This window comes from Pelophylax lessonae (assembly GCF_965119305.1).
Source record: "Pelophylax lessonae genome assembly, chromosome: 13".
NCBI lineage: Eukaryota > Metazoa > Chordata > Amphibia > Anura > Ranidae > Pelophylax > Pelophylax lessonae.
Window position 1 is genome coordinate 51153941 of NC_138780.1, and position 20680 is coordinate 51174620.

The 20680-nt window shown below is 43.8% G+C and overlaps 1 protein-coding gene across 20 annotated transcripts in view; it reads left to right on the forward strand.

Annotated features, from left to right (window-relative positions):
• The window catches only part of GPHN (gephyrin), an 868578-nt gene that overhangs the window by 803610 nt on the left and 44288 nt on the right, over positions 1-20680 (forward strand). For all 20 annotated transcript variants that reach the window (XM_082242578.1, XM_082242574.1, XM_082242561.1 and 17 more), the window contains one exon: positions 911-975. In XM_082242578.1, the coding sequence (XP_082098704.1) occupies positions 911-975 (65 nt within the window). The remainder of the gene's footprint in view (positions 1-910; positions 976-20680) is intronic.

Consider the following 20680-nt stretch of genomic DNA (forward strand, 5'->3'; position numbering starts at 1 on the left):
TCGCAGTGAACCTCTGGCCCACAGCACCCCCATTCCAAGATGGTGCGGTGGACTGCCCAGAGTGGTGCCTGCTCGGCAGAGTTGTATAAAGTACTCGAAACCCATACTTGAGTAAAAGTACAAGTGCTCGATCAAAAAGTGACTTGAGTAGAAGTGGAAGTGCTCAATCAAAAAGAGCTGTACCATCCCCATTAAGGTCGTTTCTTCTAAAAGTTGTCTCTGATTTCCATCTGAAAAAGGACATTGTATTGCCTTCCCTGTGTCCCAGGCCAAAACATTCTAAGGAAGTTGCGTTGCATGTCCTGGATGTGGTTCAGGCAACTCTGACACTGCTTGTGACAAAACTGAGTACCTATAGCAGCGAGGGGGAGTATACCTTCTGGGACTGCCCATAGGCATAGTCAAGTCTTTTTTTCTGGCTAGTGTCCTACTCCGGTAGGGGGCAGTAAAACCCACTGGTCAAGATTATCAGGAGCTGTGTCCATCAATGCACATCCGAGAAATGAATTTTACGGTAAGTCAAAAATCCCATTATTCTGGATATGTGCCTTTTGTACCATATATTTGTGTTAAAAATAATCCTGTTCACTTTGTATTGCTTCCATTGGGTGAAATCACTACTGATCCTGCCAGTTCGCTGCTTTCCTGTTTCGAACTGACCACTGAAACAAATGTTTTGCCGATGTTTCTATTTAAAATTGAATGGATTTTTTTTACAATGTAAGGGTTCACATCTACTTTAAGGGGAAAACTTTCCTAAAGAGTATACGTGGCTGAAATTCCACAAAGAGTTCAGCTTTGTTTTAAAGGACCTTTATATTACTTTTACCCAAATGTGTATAGTTCTCTTTATTCACAGTCTGACCCAATATAGTATAAGAATAAAGGAAAGCCACATTTTGTCTTACAGCCTGCCAACCACCTTTGCAACCTTGGATATTGATGGCGTTAGGAAAATAATATTTGCACTCCCAGGTAAGACGCTTATATAAAACATTTTCTATAGACAAGGTTTTTGGTGTGGAAATGCCTCCTTAGCAGTATTTTTGCTTTTTTTTTTTTTTTTTTTTTGTCTAATGGAATAAATTCAAGAAAACTGACAATTAGGTCATGTAAGGATTTTCTAGGTGACAATAATGAGGTCATCTACTCATCAGATTGCATGTTATTATGCATAGTTGTTTTTTTGAGTTGCTTAAGGCAGTGTTTCTCACCTCTGGTCCTCAGGGCACACTAACAGGCCAGAATTTAGGTATTACCTTGGGGAGATGCAGACTAGAATACTGCAATCACTGAGCAGCAAAATTATGATGTATTTCAGTTTTCTTGCAAACCTGGTCTGTTAGTGTGCCAGAGTTGAGAAACACTGGCTTAAGGATCTGTGAATGAGTAACAGTTATTGCCTTTTTCAGTACTGTCACTGTTCATGTACCACAATCGCCCTTTGTCAGAGCTGGAGCAAATCACAGTGGATCATGGAGGCAGAGAATAGCCAAATGTTTCATCTACTCAGGGCCGGATTAACATAGGGGCTATTGGAGTTGCAATACCAGGCCCCACTCTTAAGATAGGCCCACCCAGCCAGCAGTATGAGCCTGATTTCTCCTGTCCATAAATGTCTATGGGACAGGAGAAGCTGTTTGTAGATGTAGGGGTGGCTGGTTGCACCTGCGTTGGCTCAATGTTTATTACAGTGTCACAGAGCACAAATGGGAGAGGAGAGAGGCTCTATTCTTTCTGCCTTTTCCCGCTCCTCTCCCTCTTTGTCCGCCCACATTTAGACACAGAGCAGCCAACAGATACAAGGTGAACAGGATATCTGTGAGTGATAAGCCTCCAGGGACCATCCATATGTGAGTACAGTGACTGGACTCCTTTCTTCTCCCCCTCCCCTTCCTTTTTAACTTTTTCCTCCAGCTTTTTTGTGTCAGCCTATGGTAGTTCTTGGTCCTTCATGCTTTTTATTTGGATTCACACTGGTTTGCTATGGTTTGTCTCATTGCTGGTGTATCCACAGTTTTCCTGCGTTTTACCCGCTGCCTTCCTGCGTTTTACCAGCAGTCCTATTGATTTCTATTTGGTTGCATGTTTTTTCTGTATTTTCTGAAAGCGCAACAAAATTCCTGCATGCTGCATCTTTGGCACACTTTCAGAAAATGCAGCAAAAACTTGCAACCTTACAGAAATCAATAGGACTGCAGCTAAAACTGCAGGTAAAACACAGGAAAACTGCAGATACACAAGCAATGCGGCCAAACTGCAGCACACTAGTGTGAACCCAAAGGCTTGTACAAACTTGCACTGTCACTAAACTGAAAAGTGACAGACAATGAGGAGGTGATGATATACCTCTTCACTGCATGTTTTACCCCCCAAATGCCAATTCCTGCAGTATGGTTCACTTTGAACTCCACCTTATTTCTATTGCTGTCTTTAGGTATTCGATGTGCTCTCACCTTATTTTCTACACATGCAATACCTAAAAAAAGCAATTGTAAGAGTGCAAAGTGAATTTCTACACTTAAGCAGAGCACTTCACAGAACATTTTAAGACATAGTTAAAGTATACCTAAAGGCAACACTTTTTTTTTTTTTTTTTTTTAGTATGTAGATAGAGTGGAGAGAGCTTGGACCCCCTGTCAGGTTTACATTGCTGCCTGTGTCCCTGTTAGGGAGATTCACCCTCTCTGTTTGTCTCTATTTGTCCTGTTTACTGTTATCATCAAATGTGGAAGTAAACGAAAATCCTAAATTTTGGGTGTCCCCAGAGCAGGAATATTTTCCAATGGGGACACTAGTTCTGGTAACAACCAGGGATTCCTTTATTTTTGAGATATTTCCACTCACTTCCTGTTTGACTATGGGACAGGAAGTGAAGGGAAATCTCCTCAATGGGACACAGATTGGAAAAAAATCTTACCGGTATGAGCCTGGGTTCAGACTATTGCGAACACAGACATCACATGGGATTTGCACCGCATTGCTGTTCAGATCACATGCAATGTCTGTGCAATGCAAATTCAGTCATACATTTTGTATGGCTGAATTCCTATTGCCTTGCTAAGATAATGCTGCAGGAACCTTTTTTTTCCCGCACTGGAATTGAATTGCATGGGTGTTCACGCCCATGCGATCCGACTCCTGTCCGAATTCACAGTTTGCACTGCAATCTGCAAACTGATCTGGGGGTGTCATTAACTTTGTTTTGACAGCGGTTCGCAGAGGGCAGTGTGTGAGAGATGCAATGCGGGAACCCGCACAGGAATCGCGGTGGCTTTCGCATCGCAGTAGTGTGAACCCAGGCTAACCCTCCCTTACTCTATCCAAAATAAAAAAAAAATAAAAGCTTTGTCTTTAGTTACACTTTAAACCCAGAGACTGGTGGCCTTTTAATATTAGTAGGAATAGTATTGCACATAATATCGAGATATACAGAACTTCAGTTTTGGGTGGAGTAATGTTTTATTTTTGGTGCCATACTATATTACATTGTTTGATACACAGAATATAAAATGTCATTTTATTAGAGTTTACATCTCCCCTACCTCCCCCCTCCCTTCCTCTTTCTCTTCCCCCTCCCTGTCTCTCTCCCATCTTCTCCCTTATGACACAATAATAATGAGTATTATGTGGTTACAAAGACTGTGGCATGAGTGTGCAGTGTATATAGTGACTAAGATTCTGTTTAAAGCAGAGTTTCACCCAAAAGTGGAACTTCCTCTTTAAGGCCTCCTGACCCCCTGACATGCCACGTTAGGCATGTCATGTACCTAGATTTAACAGGTAACCGCTTTCACTTCCGCTCGGGCCGCCTAGACAGCTGGAGCAGCATTTTTCCTCTTCCTCTCCCTCCCTGCAATCTTCTTGGACACATGTCACAGGTCCCAGAAGATTTCCAGTCCACTCAGAACGTGCAGCACGACATGCACCCAGCTGTGAAGCCACAGGCTGTCACAGCTGGGTGCCCACACTAGTGATGCTGGCGCCGCGGGGAGAAGAGGGAGAGAACCGAGGCTACCACTGGCCACATCACTGGATCGTGTGTGTGTTTATTAAATGTCAGCAGATACACTTTTTGTAGCTGCTGACTTTTAATAAACACAAAAACGGGTGATACTCTGCTTTAGTCATTCAACTTTAAGTCGTTCTCACTGTTACACACATTAAAACCACAACCACTATTTGCCACGGTGTGCTACGTGTGCTGTAGGACTTGTAATTTTGGCTCCATCCCAGAATTCCCCAGGTCTTTCATAATCCTAGTCATGCTCATATTGTTTTGATTTTTCATTAAAATGCCAAGCAGATTTACTTGTTACAGGCATTGTTATTATTTATATATTACTTTATATGCTTTAAACATCAGTTTTTTTCGTTTCTAGGGGAGTTTGTCATATTTGAGATTGTTGTTAAAAAATGCGCTTTGTCAGTAAATGTTCTATATTTTATCAGTTAAAAAGTTTGTAGGGGGCTGGCAACACTGCCAGTCATCCAAAAGAAAAACACGCCCATATTTGCCTACTGTCCTGATTTTGCTGGGACAGTCACAGATTTTAAAAAGCTGTCCCAACATGACTTTGTTCTGGGCTGCGTCCCGGAAATCAAGCCCATTCACAGACAGTTAGTAATGTTCTGTCACATTTGATTGACCCGTGGGCAGCTGGCAACACAACTCAACTGGCTGTCAAGGCTTTGTTCACATCATTGCCAAGTGGGTGCCCGCACACAGGGGCATGTATTGTTGTGCTGCCGGGTGGGCACTTCATGATCCTGCAACTTCCAGTGCACGGACTGAAAATTAACACAACCCCACTCTGTAAAACCTGGTCTGGTTAATACCTCAAGGTATTCGCACACAGCCATACCATACTGGCTCAAGAGGGGTGGGGGCTCCGGGGATTTGTTTGACTTTTAACTATGCAGGCCATGTCGCTTCTACCCATCTGGGCAGAGTCCTGAGAAGGTTTGCAGGTGGAGGAGGGACATGTGACTTTTACGGGGCAGCTCTGCGCTGATATCTAGATCCGCCTACTGGGAAGAGGGTGGTGGGAATGAGTGTGGATGTAGGCTCTGCTGGTGGGATGTTTTAATTTGCGTTCACCTCTATTCAGAGCTGTGGTCTGAATGGCTGAGTGTACCAACAGCCCTAGGACCACAGGCAGGGCTAAGCTGTGTATATGATGCCTAAGTATGACTGGAGCATGGGAACCTGGGTACAGTGCTTGGGGATGACATCACTACTGTTTTGCAGTGAACTGTGAGGCAGGAGCTTGTATGCAAAGAGTTTAGAGGCTACCAGGAGTCCAGGGAGAGGACTGGGGTCTCCAATGCAAGTCTGCCTTTGGTCACTGAGCTGTCACTGCAGCAAGTAGATAGTGTGCAAGAGATACTGCCTACTGCTTTTGAGAGCCCAGCTGGGAGCTGCCACTGGTGAGAGACTGCATAGCAGCTATCACTGGTGAGAGACCGCAGAGCAGCTATCACTGGTGAGAGACCGCATGACAGCGGTCACTGGTGAGAGACTGCGCAGTAGGTGTTATTGGTGGTGTTAGTGGTGCTAAGAGGCTGCACAGCTGGTGTTACTGGAGAGAGAAAATATTATTTGTTTTAGCAAAAAATTGTTTGCTTTTTTTTTTTTTTTTTTTATTTCCATAATCCATGCCCAAGAACTATAACAAGGGAACTTGTCACATGCTCACCCCTGCACAGGAGCACCAGGTCATGTCACTGGCTGCAAAGGACAGAGGAGGATTGAGGGAGTAGGCAAGGTCAGTATAATAGGCTCAGGGTACTCTTTGTAGACACTTTTAATTTTCCCTGCATGGGCAAGGAATCTGTGTCTCTTTAATGCTTGTTGTACACAACCTAGTCACCAGTATGGGCTCTGTGTACATCAGCTGTTCGTGTGTTCGCTAAACACACAAACAAATGTGGCTCTCGGCAGGAAGTTTGTCCGCCGATGAGGTCCCCATAATGCACTGCGCTGCTGCAGTGCATTGATTGCTGATGATTGGCCAAAGCATGCACTTGACCTGTATGCTTTGGCCAATCACAGCACAATGTCCCGTCAGAGCCATGAATGGAGCCAAGTCCATGCCCCACACTATATAAGGCTTCTGCTTACACGGCAGCCGTGTATAGTGTGTTACAATAGAGATTAGGCAGGTAGTTAGTGGATAGTGTGTTGAGTCAGGTTAGTGCAGTCAGTGTAGTGTACAGGCATTAGTACAATTTTAAAATGTATTGATATGTTGTAGCACTGGGTCCCCTCTCGGTTCTCCCCAAGTTTTATGTTCCTGTCACTTACAGTTCAGGAGCAGTGCCATGTCAAGCTGACAAAGATTTACCATTTTCGCCAATGTTAAAAACAGGCAGCAGTGCCATGTCAAGCTGACCAATATTTCCCATGGACGCCAAAGTTAAAGACAGGGCGCGGTGCCATGTCAAACTGACCAATTCTTTTTATAGACGCCAAAGAGCACTGAGAGCAGGAATTGGGTGAAAGTGCCCTGTATTTAAGTGCTTAAGGGGCACCCTATGTCAGAATTAAAAACAAAACGGCATGGGGTCCCCCCCCAAAAAAAATCTATCCCAGGCCCTTTGGGTCTGGTACAGATTCTAAGGGGAACTCCATGCCAAAATGTAAAAAAAAATGGCGGCCCCCCAAAAACAAATCGATACCAGGCTCTTAGCCAAGCAGTGCCCCCCCTCCCTTGAACCATACCAGGCCACTTGCCCTCAACATATGGAGGGTGCTTTGGGGTGCCCCCCCAAAGCATCTTGTCCCCATCTTGATGGGGACAAAGGCCTCTTCCCAACGACCCAGGGCTGTGGTTTTGGGGGTCTGCAGGTGGGATTATCGGAATCTGGAAGATCAGGCCCCCCCACGTGAATGGGTATCGTGTACATAGTAACCCTACCCATTCACCAAAAAAGTGTGGCGTCAGAAGGAGGCGGCGTTACCGGGTGACGTAACTGGTTGGCCCCGCCCCTTGCCTATAAAAGAACTGTAAAAGCTGAAGAGCGGCATACGGCGGGTAGCCTCTGAAGAGGCGGAAGTGGTTTTGAATTTCTTTTTTAATTTTTCTGGTCCAGTGGGTGTCGTGATTGACAATGGATTTACATTGAGGGACACTATTTATTTATTTTTTTTTTTAATAAAGGACTTGTCAAAAACTGTGTTCTGTGGTTTTTACTTTTTTACACTTTTTTGGTGAATGGGTAGGGGTACTATGTACCCAATACCCATTCACATAGGGGGGAGCCAGGAACTGGGGGGCCCCTTGTTAAAGGGGGCTTGCAGATTCCGATAAGCTCCCCAACCACAGCCCAGGGTTGTCAGGAAATATACCCCAAAGCACCGTCCCCATGTTGAGGGCAAGCGGGCGGTATGGTTCAAGAGGAGGGGGGAGCTTGCTCATCCCCCCACCCCTTTCCTGGCCTTTCAGGCTGCATGCCCATATAAGGGTCTGGTATGGATTTTTGGGGAACCACACGCCAGTTTCTTTTTTAAATTTTGGCGTGGGGTTCCCCTTAAAATCCATACCAGACCCGAGCCGACCATTACATCTGCGAGCAAGTTTAAATTACATGTTTTCCTTTAGAAATGGCAGTATTGCTGCAGCAGACTGCATACCTCATACAGATACACCACTTTACAGGCACATTAAGTGGATCCCCCCAGGCTTGATATTTAATGGAATTTTTCATTTTTATTGTTTCACTTTAAGCATCATTAAAATCACTGCCCCTGTACAAACAATTGTTTTAAGAACATTGTTTTGCATTGATACATGTCCCCCAGGGCAGTTCCCAGGTCCCCATACACTTTTTATGGAAATAACTTGCATATAAGCCTTTAAAATGAGGACTCTTGAACTTTCATGTTCGTGTCCCATAGACTTTAATAGAGTTTGCATGTTCTCTAAAACTTTTTCCCTGTTCGAGATGTTCTGGTGCGAACCGAACAGGGGGGTGTTCGGCCCATCACTAGTCACCAGTTATGGCATCGCAGCAATCAACTTTGTAGAGATGTAGTAAAGAATACTTTATCATCTTCGCTGTTTTTAAACAAACAAAAGGGATTTTTAAACAAACAAAAGATAACTGTTCTTTTTTTCTTTGAACTTTTTATTGTAAGTACCCCACATTCTTTTATCTTGAATTTTAAATTGGGAAGAATACCGCTATGAACATACAGTAAATGACATGCAAATGTTTCAAAGTAAGGCTGCGTTCACAATTCAGCGTAGTGTAGTTGAGCGTTTTTGCGTGTTTTTTCACACGGTTATTTCAGCGAATTTGCGTGTTTTCATGCAGCATTTTTCAGGCATTTTTGAGCTTTGGCATTTTTTTATTAGCCAATAGAAAAAATGATCTGTTTCATCCTTTGTTGCTATGTTTTTCGTATTTTTCATCTGCTTCCTGGGTAAAAAATCTCTTCTTCCTGTTTTCATTGTTCTTCCTATTCTTTGCTGTGTTGTGTGGTGTATTTGTGCTCTGCAAAGATGAGTGATGAAAAGATGGCATGTTTTGTGGCAGCAGCCACTGTTACGTCATATTTCCTTCATGAAAGAGAGAGGAAGAAGAGGCCATGCAAATACTGGATCCACCCTATAACTGCCGATGAAAAAAAGAGAGGCTAGTTCTGGGTCATGTACAGTGACCTACGTGCCCATAGAGAAAATACACTAGAAGGTCCATCAAAAGGTTAGTCCAGCTTCTTTTAAATCATGATGGTTGTTGTTATTCCTTTCTTATCATTACCACTAAACCCCCTTTTATTCCCTCAGAGTTTTAATGAGTTACTGGCTTCAGTAGAAGCGAATGGACACATACTTCCGTAATAGTATACCTATTACACTGAGGTAATTTTTCATTTATTTTTTTTAAAAACTGTTAGAACTGGTTCATGAAGAAACCAAGATGCTTATTTTTGTATATGCAGAAAATAAACACCAAACAAGTTGTTATTCCCCAGAAATTAGACATATTTTGGACCAGAAGATCTAAATCAGCAAGATTAGACCACCACAAAAACTGCAAAGTGCCCAAAATAAGGAGCAAAATAACCCAAAATAGAGCTAACGTAGCTAAAAAAATAAAATTAGAGGTGGTGGTAGATGTGTGGAAAGGTGGCTGGCTCATTAGATAGCATTACCATATTCATGACATAGCATGGGCATAATGTGACCAGATGGAGGAAGAGGGATTTTGAGGAACATTCTGCCAATTAGAAGATTGTGATGTTGGCATAGGAAGGTTGGTTGAGCAGGATGTAGTGTTGGCAGATAATGGGGGTGGAGGGGACAGGATGTTGTGTTGGCAGATGATGGGGGGGGGGGGCAGAATGTTTTGTTGGTAGATGAGGATGGGGGGGGAGAAAGTGACATTGGCAGATGAGGGTGGGTTTAAAGAATGCGGTGTTGGCAGAGGGGGCAAGGGAGACTTGCATAGGGGCCATAAGGTGGTGGAGACCTATATGTGGCGGTTGGCAGAACAAAAGTGCCAATATATTGTATGGTACCTGCCAACATGTCTGCCTGGAGTTCTGATGGTACCTTCTCCATAACACCTTCCAGACACCTTGCAGAAAAGTGTACATGAGACCTGTTGGTGTTTATCTGTTCCAACATACTGGCCATAATATTTAGCATACGGTTAAAATCCGGGTCAGAGGTCCTCCTGCTTGTTGCACATGTGTTTGCTCTTGAAGGTACACTCGGACAAACCGGTGGTGTGGACTTTTTATCTACCACAGCCAGAGCTTGCTGAAGTCTACATTTGGCTCTCCAGAGGTTCTTGATTTGCTGTCTGACTGCTTGTATCTTCATCCAAATCCTAATTTTCAGTAGGATCTTCCCCAGCAACTTTTCGTACTGAAAATAGAAGATTTTTGTTAGAACTTGTTTTCATTTTTTTTTTTTTAATAACATACGCACAGATGAACTTTTACCTCTCCAAAGCCACAAATTGCCCGAAGGAACTCCAAGTCTTTGGCATGGACATAATCTGTGAGAGCACACGCCGTACATCCACTCCTAAACTCCCTTGTTGATGTTGTCGTGTGTGGGACTCTTCCACTTGCCTTTTAGAAGCTGTTAAAAGATAAAAAAAATAATATATATTTATTTCTTTGTAGGTACCTGGACAATCATGATTTGTGGTTAGTCTACACTACGCCTTTTGGCTTGAAAAATCTACATCCAGTTACATAGTCCATGACCCTGCTCTATTGTGATGAAAAAACCTACAACAGAAGAATGGTCTCAGATCTCTGAAGTTTTCTGGCAATGCTGCAACTTCCCAAATTGCACTGGAGCGATTGATGGGAAGCACATCAGAATCCTCAAGCCATTGGGCAGTGGAAGCCAATATTTCAACTACAAGAAATATTTTTCATTTGTTTTAATAGCAGTGGCTAATGCTAATTATTGCTTTTGTTATATAGAAATTGGGTCATATTGCGCTGCGCAAACTGTTGGTGCTATATAAATCCTGTATAATAATAATAATATGGAAGCAGCTCTGACTCAAGCATTTTTAGCCATTGCTCATTTGGGCACATGCTGTGTGCAAATAGTCTGGACTTTCCTGAAATGAGTCCACTTCCGCGCACAAATGGCTCTCCCCTACCTATTGTTTCTGTGGGGGATGAGACCTTTCCTCTGGGTGAGCATCTGCTAGGGCCCTATTCGGCTCACAGTCTATGTGTACTGAAGAGTGTTCAATTATCGGCTAACAAGAGCATATAGAGTTGTTGAATGTGCACTTGGAATTTTGACTAGCAAATGGCAGCTTCTGCACACTCACATTGTCTTGAAACTGCAAAATGCAATCTGTGCTGCTAAAGCTACATGTGCCTTACACAAATTTGTTGAGCATTGTGATAGATTCTAGTTCGAGGACTCATTAATACATGATATGGAAAGAGCTCATTGAACTGGCGTTCGGGGACGCAGACAAGGTACACTTGTCAGGGACCAATTTGCGTCCTACTTTATGTCTCCAACAGGACAGGTCCAATGACAGCTTGAGGCAATTGAATAATTGTACATTTTGACAAACATGTAAAGTTTTACCTTGTATCTGCTGGTTAATAGAACTATCTTCTAAGCTGTACTTAATAATAAAAAAATGTTTTATTAATAAGAAGCCTCTTATTTTTTTAAATATATGTAAATCTTTGTGTACATCATAAATACAATATCCACTACTAGGGGTCAGAAAGTGCCTTCATGTATTTGTGACATGCTGACACCTATCTACTTGTCCCCATGTAGCCTTGTTATCCCTCCTGCTGTCAACTGCTGCCGTATCAAGTACCTGATGAAGAATGGAACTTTGTGGAGGCCTCTTTTGCACCTCCTTGCCAACACTCCTGAAGATAGAGACAAAGAGTGTGAGGGCAAGGAGTGGCACGAATGCCTGGCTAGCAATGTCCACTCTGTATGTGGGTAGAGCTGGTAGTTGCAGTCCTCATAACAGGATGCAGAAGCAGCTTGGCACCAGAGCAGAAGACAGAAGGAGGACCAAGAGACCGGCAGCAGTCAGTAATGGCCGGGCAGCGAGGGACCGAATCGACAGGCAGAGCCAGTCCAGATGGCAGGCCAAGGTCAGTAACAGCCCGGCAAAGCAGTACAGAAACAGCAGGCAATGACAAGTCCAGTAAAAAGGCCGAGGTCAGAGAATACATGTGAACCAGGTCATACACAGGTAAGCAAGTACAGCATATCAGGTCTCAGGAACAAGCTAAAGACAATTCAGCAACTGCTCATAATAAAAGACCAGTTTTAATTGGCAGATTGGTGTCAAGTGTGCATGCTAATTGCTATGTGTGCATGTGTGCACGAATGTGGGCATGATGAACTGGAATGACACATCTATTGCCTCTTCGCTCATAAGTATGAGCACATGAGCAATGCATACGAATATGAGCATAAACTCGTACTGGATTTCTGGTGCTAGGAATCTGGTTTATCTTACACACAGTGCGCAGGAGGAGGAGAGGGATGGTGGGTGGTTGTCTTAAGTTATATTTCTTAAAGATGTATAGATATTTAATTAAATAAAAAGGCATATCATCTCAATTGGGTGGGTGGTTGGGTTTGCATGGGTTTATCTTACCTTTATCATCCTTCACAGTGGCATTTAAGTCTTCCCAGTTTTGGAGCACTTGGCTGGCAATCTGGTCCCATGCCCTCCTCTTGCTTGCTTGTGACTTATTTTGGATAACACAGGCAGGGGCGCGTTGCTTCACCATCCAAATAAAATTCTCTGGATCTAACAGAAATACTGCCTTATCCTTGTTGCTCCCCATGGCTGCTAAACAAAACAAACCATATGGAGATCTGTACATTTCCTGTGTAATTTTTTTTTTCATTTTTTGGGAGTATCTTTAGGTTGAGCAGAAAAAGGAAACACGCCAAAGCGCACAAAACCGCACAAATCGTGCGCTTCTATTTTTATGAGAGTAAAAACGCTCCAAAAACACTCAAATCTGCCCAAGTTAAGTGACCAAAATAGCTCCAAAACTTGTTTGAGCTTCAGGCATTTGGGTTCAGGCAACTTGGATTGGAAATGTGAACCATATCGATTGTGAACAATTGATTTTTTTTTCTCCTCAAATCGCTCAGGTGTGAATGGGGCCTTAGCGGTTGTCCTTTATTCCTAGGAAGACATCTGTCTCCATAGCCAACCTAAAAATATTTCCTCTCCATATAATATATTGGCTGGTGAGTCATTAACTTGTGTCCAAAGGTTAATTGAAACCTTTATCATTAGACAAAATGTATCAGTTTTGCTATCTGTCTGTTTACTTAACAAACGTCCTGATCATTTGGCTATACCAAAATGTATATTCACACTATTTGTTAGGATATATCAAGTTCTTATTTTTGTGTAGTAGTCTATTAAATAAAAAGGATTTTTTAGAAGGTGCAGAAAAATTGATAAAATGTTTCAAAATATAAATGTTCAACTTGTTTAATGCTTTCTATTCTTTCAATACCTTTTTTCATTTTTATTTGCTGTGTACAGTATATGACGTGTACACTACAACAAACAGTTAAGTACAAGAATGTTTACATGCACAAAAAGACACTATGTCTAATCAAAAATGATTTTCCTATTTTTGCGTACAGTTGCAAAAAATTAGAAGCCCTGGCAGTTTGTTTTAATGGTATTTGGGGGTTTGTTAGAGAGATTTCTTGTATCTTGTATCTTACTAGGGATGGAGACGCTTGCTTTACAGGCAGGTGTCTCACTCAACGTCCCCATTTGCCTATAACATCTTTACTAAAGGGATGGGGGTGTGTGTCTCCCAGCTGATCACATTTAGTTTGCACCCCATGGTTTTTTATACAGCCATGCGTTTTTCATTGCCAGTCATGGATTGGAGCAGGTGGGGGAGGATTGGGCGTTCTCCAATGCCATCTGTTTCCCATCCATCTATTAGCAAGCATGTACTTCCCTTTGTGAAGACACTTGGACACTCAGGTTGAGTATTGTTATTTAGTGTTAGGTTCTGCAAGAAATGCAGGATGCCTTGTCGTTGGCCTTGCAGCTTCCGCATGCATTTGCAAATATGTGTTAACTAAACTCCTGCTTTTAACTTATATTGTTAGACAGGTTTATTTTGGTTTGTTAGCAGACTGGTGGGTAAGTATTTCAAACTAGGGACCGGCTGTTTTTCACACACCTTCATTTATCCCATCTTGCTTTTCAATTGACTGTTTTCTGCTCACATCTTGTCCTGTTGACAATGTTTACCAGACATAACGCGATGAAACAACACAGACAGAAATAAAAAATACTGCAGTTTATTAGAATAGGGAAAAGCTAGAACCCTCTGTAATATTTTTTTCTTCTGTGACATGGTTGCAGATTTTCTCCTACTTCCTGTTTGGTAAAACCGTTGTAAGCAGTACAGCAACTGAAAGTATATATCTCTATGCCCGAGAAAGCATAAAAACCCTACAGAAGTTCTAATCCTTCTCCACTGTAAATATCTAGAGGTTGAGACACAGTATGTGTTGAAAGGGAAGGGGTGGGGGAGATAGGTGTTTATAAGTCCTACCATAATCATGTGGGAGTAGGGGGATGTGCCTAGGTGAAGGAATATGGCAATGGTGGTGTGGTTGAGGAGAAGGTATGGGGAGAAAAAAATTTAAAATGAAAAAGGAATAAGGGAACAAATATAGAGGGAAGGTGATCTGCAGATCTGCATTTTCCATGAACCATTTGGAGAACTAAAATGTGTTGGCAAATAGTCTGTAATCCAAGGAACCTATGTCTTTTTACATTATGATTTTGTTGCTTAGGCACTTGTCTATTGGGTACTTTTACCCCCTTCCTGCTCAGGGCAACTTTCATCTGTTAGCGCTATCACACATCGAATGACAATTGTGCACTTATGCAACACTGTACCCATTTGAAATTTTATCATTTTTTTCCACACAAATAGAGCTTTCTATTGGTGTTATTTAGACACCACTGTTTTTTTTTTTATTTTTTTGCTAAACAAACAAAAAATTCTGAATATTTTGAAAAAGAAAAAACATTTTCATAGTTTGTTAATAAATTTGGCAAATAGGTCATTTTTTTCCTTTACTGATGTGTGCTGGTGAGGCTGCATTGATGGACACTGATAGGAGGCACTGATAGGTGGCACTGATGAGGAGGCACTGCTTAACAGCACTGATGGGCACTGATTGGCAGCACTGGTGGGCACTTTTGGGACTGCACTGATCATCACGACACTGATAATCAGTGCATTGATTTTCAGTGCCCATATCCCTTTCACACAAGCCGGTTAACGGCTCTCTTTTTCTTTCCTTGTGCTGTCAGCGTAAGGAAAGAAAAGCTTAAAACCGGCTCGTGTTTACTTCTGTATTCAGCTGTCATTGGACGTGGTAAAGGGCCGCTGTGATAGCTGATCACATAGTAAAGGGCCGCTGTGTTAAAGGGCTGAAGGACTCAGGGATCACAGAGCACGGCAGCGTGATCATGGGAGGACGTCCATGTACGCCCTCCTGGCAAATTAGGCCTGTGTTGTAGCCATCTTTCGGCTATAGCACGGGCAGGATACAGTATATATGGGGTTTATTTTTGTTTTTAGGGCTTTGAAAGAAAATGTAGGTCATTGTCAAACAGTGAAAATGTGTGTAAGCAGTCAGTATTTGTTAGTGAAGTAGGTTTGTGGTTTCTTGTTTAAAAGGGCCTTTTTTTTTTTTTTTTTTTTTTAGGCCAGCCTAATACGGTATAAATATAGTTTGGTAAGGCAAGGGCCAAAATCTTTTAAACTTGGAGCAGTCCCACCCTATGTGTTAAAATGTGGCTTCTACGTTGCATCCCTGTAAACATTTGAAGGGAAAGCCGGGTAATGAAGTAGAGATTTGGTCTGGAACATAGTACCATCTCGTTAGTAATTTAGTAATTTAAAATTTGTCTCTACTGCAGAGGCATTAGCTGAAATTCTAGATGTAGCCATCTAAATGTCTTGCTACTCTTGCCTGGTAAGCTTTGAAACCCAATTATTTTCTGAGCATTGACTGTAGGAGGGACTTTAGGTAAATATAGTGACGAGTGAAAAAGATTAAATTGTGGTGATAACTGGGGAGTGTGGATTTGATTGGCAAATAGTTTCAAAGGGGGTTAAGTATTGCAGCAAGTTTATATTTATAATACTGGAGAGCTTAGTGTTTTATCTGAAGATAGCAGAATGTTTTCCCTGATACAGTGTATCAAAGGATTTTGTTAGCTAAAAAAGTACTGTAGGTTGTTAAATGGACATCCATTGCAAAACAAATGATAATTTGATAACTTGAGCAAATGAGTTGAAAAAAGATATCTAGAGCTTTGAATCTGAAACTGTGAACATAAAATTCTGACATACTGGTGAATTTTCGGATCAGAAAGAATAGGGTTCAGGAAAGGGGGTGACAGGTTGGTAACAAATAAGATTATGTTGTTAGTGAACAGGCAGTGTTTGTGTCCTGCAGTTTCTAAGCCTATAATATGTAGGTTGTTGTTGATCAGTAAGCTTAGGGGCTAGATCAGGGATCCTCAAACTACAGCCCTCCAGCTGTTGCGGAACTACACATCCCATGATGCTTTGTAAAATTCTGACATGCACAGACGTGACTTGGCATGATGGAAATTGTAGTTCCTGAACAACTGGAGGGCCATAGTTTGAAGCCCCCTGGGCTAGATTATCAGTGTAAAAAGGATAGATAGAGAGTAGCTCTAGCAGGTGCCTCTTAAGAATTTGGAAAAGATGGGATCTTAAAGTCATACTAAACACACTGTTTAATTTACATTATCCCTTATCTTTATCCACTTCCCGCCTATAGAACATCATATTGACATCACTGAGTGGAGATACCAGGAATGATGCCTGGAGCTACAGGCATCATCCCAGTTCCTTTTTTTTTTAAGCCAGCAATGCTCTCAAATGTAAAAGCAATCATAGCAGCTAAAAAGCCACTGGATTGCTTTTACAAGCGGCAGGAGTGGTGCCCCCAGCTGCTTTCCTGTGCCTTTCCATGCTTTCCCACCTGAATAGGAAGCCTCAGACTGAAGCTAGTGCTACCGCTGGCTTACCATAGAGCTGAACAGGGACCAGAGCGTCTCCGATCATCTCTATGGTATTAGAAACCGGATGCGACGAGTATTTTGTCACTACCGGTTCAACACAATTAGCAACATGGAAATGTACGATAAAGCCCATTAGTGCCCTAAGTATATTTAGAGATCTGCCCAAGTAAATAAATGTAGGTTACCGTGAAAAATATTAAGACTAATTTATAGGTGTACGTTAGTGATTGAGCAATAATAATCATAAATAAGTATATAAAAAAAGTATTCGACTTTGGTGTGCTCAGAGGCTTTAAACGGCAGAGGAGAGATCTGGTGTCTTTTAGACTCTTGGTAAAGAGTGCCTGTCCCTGCTTATTGTGATCACAAGGGATGTTTACATTCCTTGTAATAGCAATAAATGTGATTAAAAAAAAAAGAGAGACAGTGTAAAATGTAAAAAAATTATAAAATAAATTATACATTTCTCTTACGTCCTCTGACAGTTGCAGCCCGTTCAGTATGCCTTCACCATTGGGTAATGGCGCCCTCTGCAGGAGTAAGCTAGGCAGTGTAAAGGTTTAGTAAAAACTTTACACTGAGACACACCTCTTGGGGGCTGTCCCTCGGACATTACCCATCAGCCACTTGGTGCTGCTCTCCAGTTTCTTGCTGCCGAGTGTCAGGAGTAGGTCTAGGTTTCCCAACTGGGACCTATGTCTCAGTTTTTTTGTCTTTTTCTTTGAAAAAAGTTTTGTGTTTTCTTTCACTTTCCTCACTCACTATCGCTAGTTAGTCAGGGGGATCCCTGGAGGACTACAAGCGACAGTAGAGCTGGGCCTCGCACTGGATAATATAGATCCTTACGGTGTCGCAGCCTGCCAATGAGCGTGCGCAGGTCATTGGTACGCCCAGGCCTCGCCACGACGGTGCCCCTGTGGAGCACCTCCTCTCCGTAGGCAAGCCTACGGAGAGCCTCTTCGCCAGGATGTCTCAACTCCGGAACATCCTGTGTTGCAGCGTCCCTTCCTGGCTGACGACACCCTCACTCAGGGTGGGAGGTGTTCCATGTCGGAGCGGAGCCCGCGGTCCGTGGTATGGTGAGTGATACTACCCCCGTGTCCGTGGGACAGTTACCTGTGGAGGAGTTATGTGGGCCCACTCCTAGGGGAAGGCAGAAAATGCGGTCTCTGTAGTGTCCCCCTCCCTGGCCGTTTTTGGGCGGCCCCTACCTCCCTTCCCCTCTGGGGGTGCTCTACGAGGACCACTGCCTGGTGGGGGGTGTGGGGGATTATTACATGTCCTGGGGGTGTCTCTGAGGTGTCCCTGTGGTGGCCGTGCCTGGGTTTTTTACTGAATTGGCGCAGTTCGGTCAGCCGCCATTTTGGGTGAGGGCAGTATGTTTTGGCTTCCTTGTATGGGCAGTAGCCATTTTACAAGCATTTGGCGCCGGTTCGGGCGCCATCTTTACTGTGGGCGGCCGCCTAGTAAAGCTCGTGAGAGGGTCTGGTACAGTACACTGTGACACTGTGGGGCTGTTTTCTCTGTTTTTTTCGGGCATTTCACCCTATATTTGTGCTTTCCCTGTTTCCTTATCAGTTTTAAGGGGGCCTCCGACGGCGGTGCAGATTTGCGGTGCGGCCGTGGGTAGTGCCGATTTAAAGCGCCAGTGTCCAAAAAAATGTTTATTTCAAAAATGGAGTCCCAGGATAGCAAAGTCCCCACAGACCTGGTTGTTGCTTCAGTAACTCCTGAATCCACCTCTATGGCCTTCTTATCTGCTGCACTTGCGACCTTGGCGTCAAAGGTTGATCTGCTGAAAACGGTCGATGCCCTCTCAGTCTTCTGATTCAGACTCTGATTTGGTTACCACGGACAATGTCCCCCCTGAGGGGTCCCAGTCCTCACATTCGGATGGGGAGGAGGAGACGTCCTCCCCCACTGCGGCGCTGGAACGCGCTATAGTGGAAGCACTTTTTCGCTCCGTCAGGGAGACTTTAAATATTAATAATGAGCCCACCCAGTCAGGTATGCGGGTTTCCTTCGGGTCCCACAAAGCCCAGAAGTCAGGTCAGGTCTTCCCCTGCCCCGAGGAGTTTCACGAGACCGTGAACGAACAGTGGCGTCGCATAAAGCATATGCGGGGGGTGTCCAAGCAGTTTCAATACCGCTATCCCTTTGCGGATCCTGTCAACAATCGTTGGACTGCGTCGCCTAAGGTGGACCACACTGTTTCCAGATTGAATAAATCAGCGTTAATGCCCGTGGAGGACTCCTCAGTGTGCAGAGACCCGGCGGATAGGCGCGTGGAGGCAATTTCTCGCTACTCGTATTTGGTGCCGGGCTCCCTGCTCAAACCTGTGTTTGCCTCTGTGATGGTTTTCACAAAAAGTCACTGAATGGTTTAACCACTTAAGTCCCGGAGGATTTGGCTGCTCAAAGACCAGGGCCTATTTTGTGATTCGGCACTGTGTGATTTTAACGGACAATTGCGTGGTCGTGCGAAGCTGTACCTAAACAAAATGGACGTCCTTTTTTTCCCACAAACAGAGCTTTCTTTTGGTGGTATTTGATCACCTGTGCGATTTTTTATTTTTTGCGCTATAAACAAAAAAAGAGCGACAATTTTGAAAAAATAACAATATTTTTCAAATTTTTTTATATGAAATTCTCAAAAAAAAAAGGTAAAAATTAATTTTTTTTTAACATTTTAGGCCAATTTGTTTTCTGCTAAATATTTTTGGTAAAAAAAAAATCGCAATAAGCGTATTTTGATTGGTTTGTGCAAAAGTTATTGCGTTTAATAACTATGGGGGGTACTAGTTACATTACTACAATAATCAGTGCTATAAATATGCACTGTTACTGTAAAAATGACACTGGCAGGGAAGGGGTTAACTTTATTAGAGATCCAGGGGTTAAGTGCATTCCTTGGGGCGTGCTTCTAACGGTCAAGGGGTTTGGCTTTTGATGTAAACAGAGAGACATACGATCCTACATAGCAGGATCGTATGATCTCTGCTGTTACACCAGGGAGAATGACAGGCGGCTTTGTTTACATTAGCCGCCTGCCTTTCTCCCTCTCCAGCGGGAGATCATGAGTGACCGGCGGACATCGGAGCCGCCGGTCACTTGCGTGGGGATGCCAAGGAACGTGCTGGGGTGGGAGCGCTCGCCCCCTACAGGCTCCTAGGCAAGCGACGTAGTACTACGTCACTTTGCCCAGGAGGGGCTGACCACCGCAGTAAATGTACTTGCGGCGGTCGGCAAGTGGTTAAGGTGCTTAGGCGCACCTTAGTGGTGGAGTTGGTCCCTCCGACTGTCCTTGGCCTGGTGGATCAAATGGCCCAGGCCGTCTTGTACCTATGCGATGTGACCCTGGACGAGGCTCCTTTGGTCGCGAGGTTAGCTGCGGTTGGGGTCGCAATCCGCCGCATTATTTGGCTAAAAAGTTGGTTGGCTGACCACGCTTCTAAGAAGACTGTGTCTGATGTCCCTGTGGGAGATTGTCTTTTTGGGGATACCTCGGATGAGTTGATCATGGGTCTCACGGGAGGTAAGAGTACCCTTTTGCCCCAAAACTCTAAGGGAAAATCACCCCGCGCTAGGCGGGGTCCTTCCTTCAAGGCTCATTGTGGGTCCTTTCGTGCCTCAGGGGCACAGGAGAAAGGTAAATCCTTCCATGCCTCCGGCGGTCACAAGAAGCCATGGTCCGGGAAGCCCAAGGCTGGTCAACCCGGCGCGATTGCCCAGTCCGCCTCCGCCTGAAGGGACACCCTCACCCGTTTCAGGGGTGGGGGGACGTCTGCGTTGCTTTTGGGAACCCTGGTTTTCCCAAGTTCGGGAAAGGTAGGTTCACGAACTGATTCGCTCAGGGTACAAGATCGAATTTCGATCTCGCCCCGCAGACAGGTTCTTTCCATCAAATCTCCGTCTGTCTCCTGATTGTTTTTACGAGATCTCAAGGGGCTGTGCAAGATCTTCTTGCCCAAGGAGTTATTGTACCAGTCCCTCAGCGGGACAGGTTTTACGGGTTCTTTTCCAATCTGTTCACAGTGCCCAGAAAAGAGGGCAAGGTGTGTCCGGTTCTGGACCTCAAGTCTCT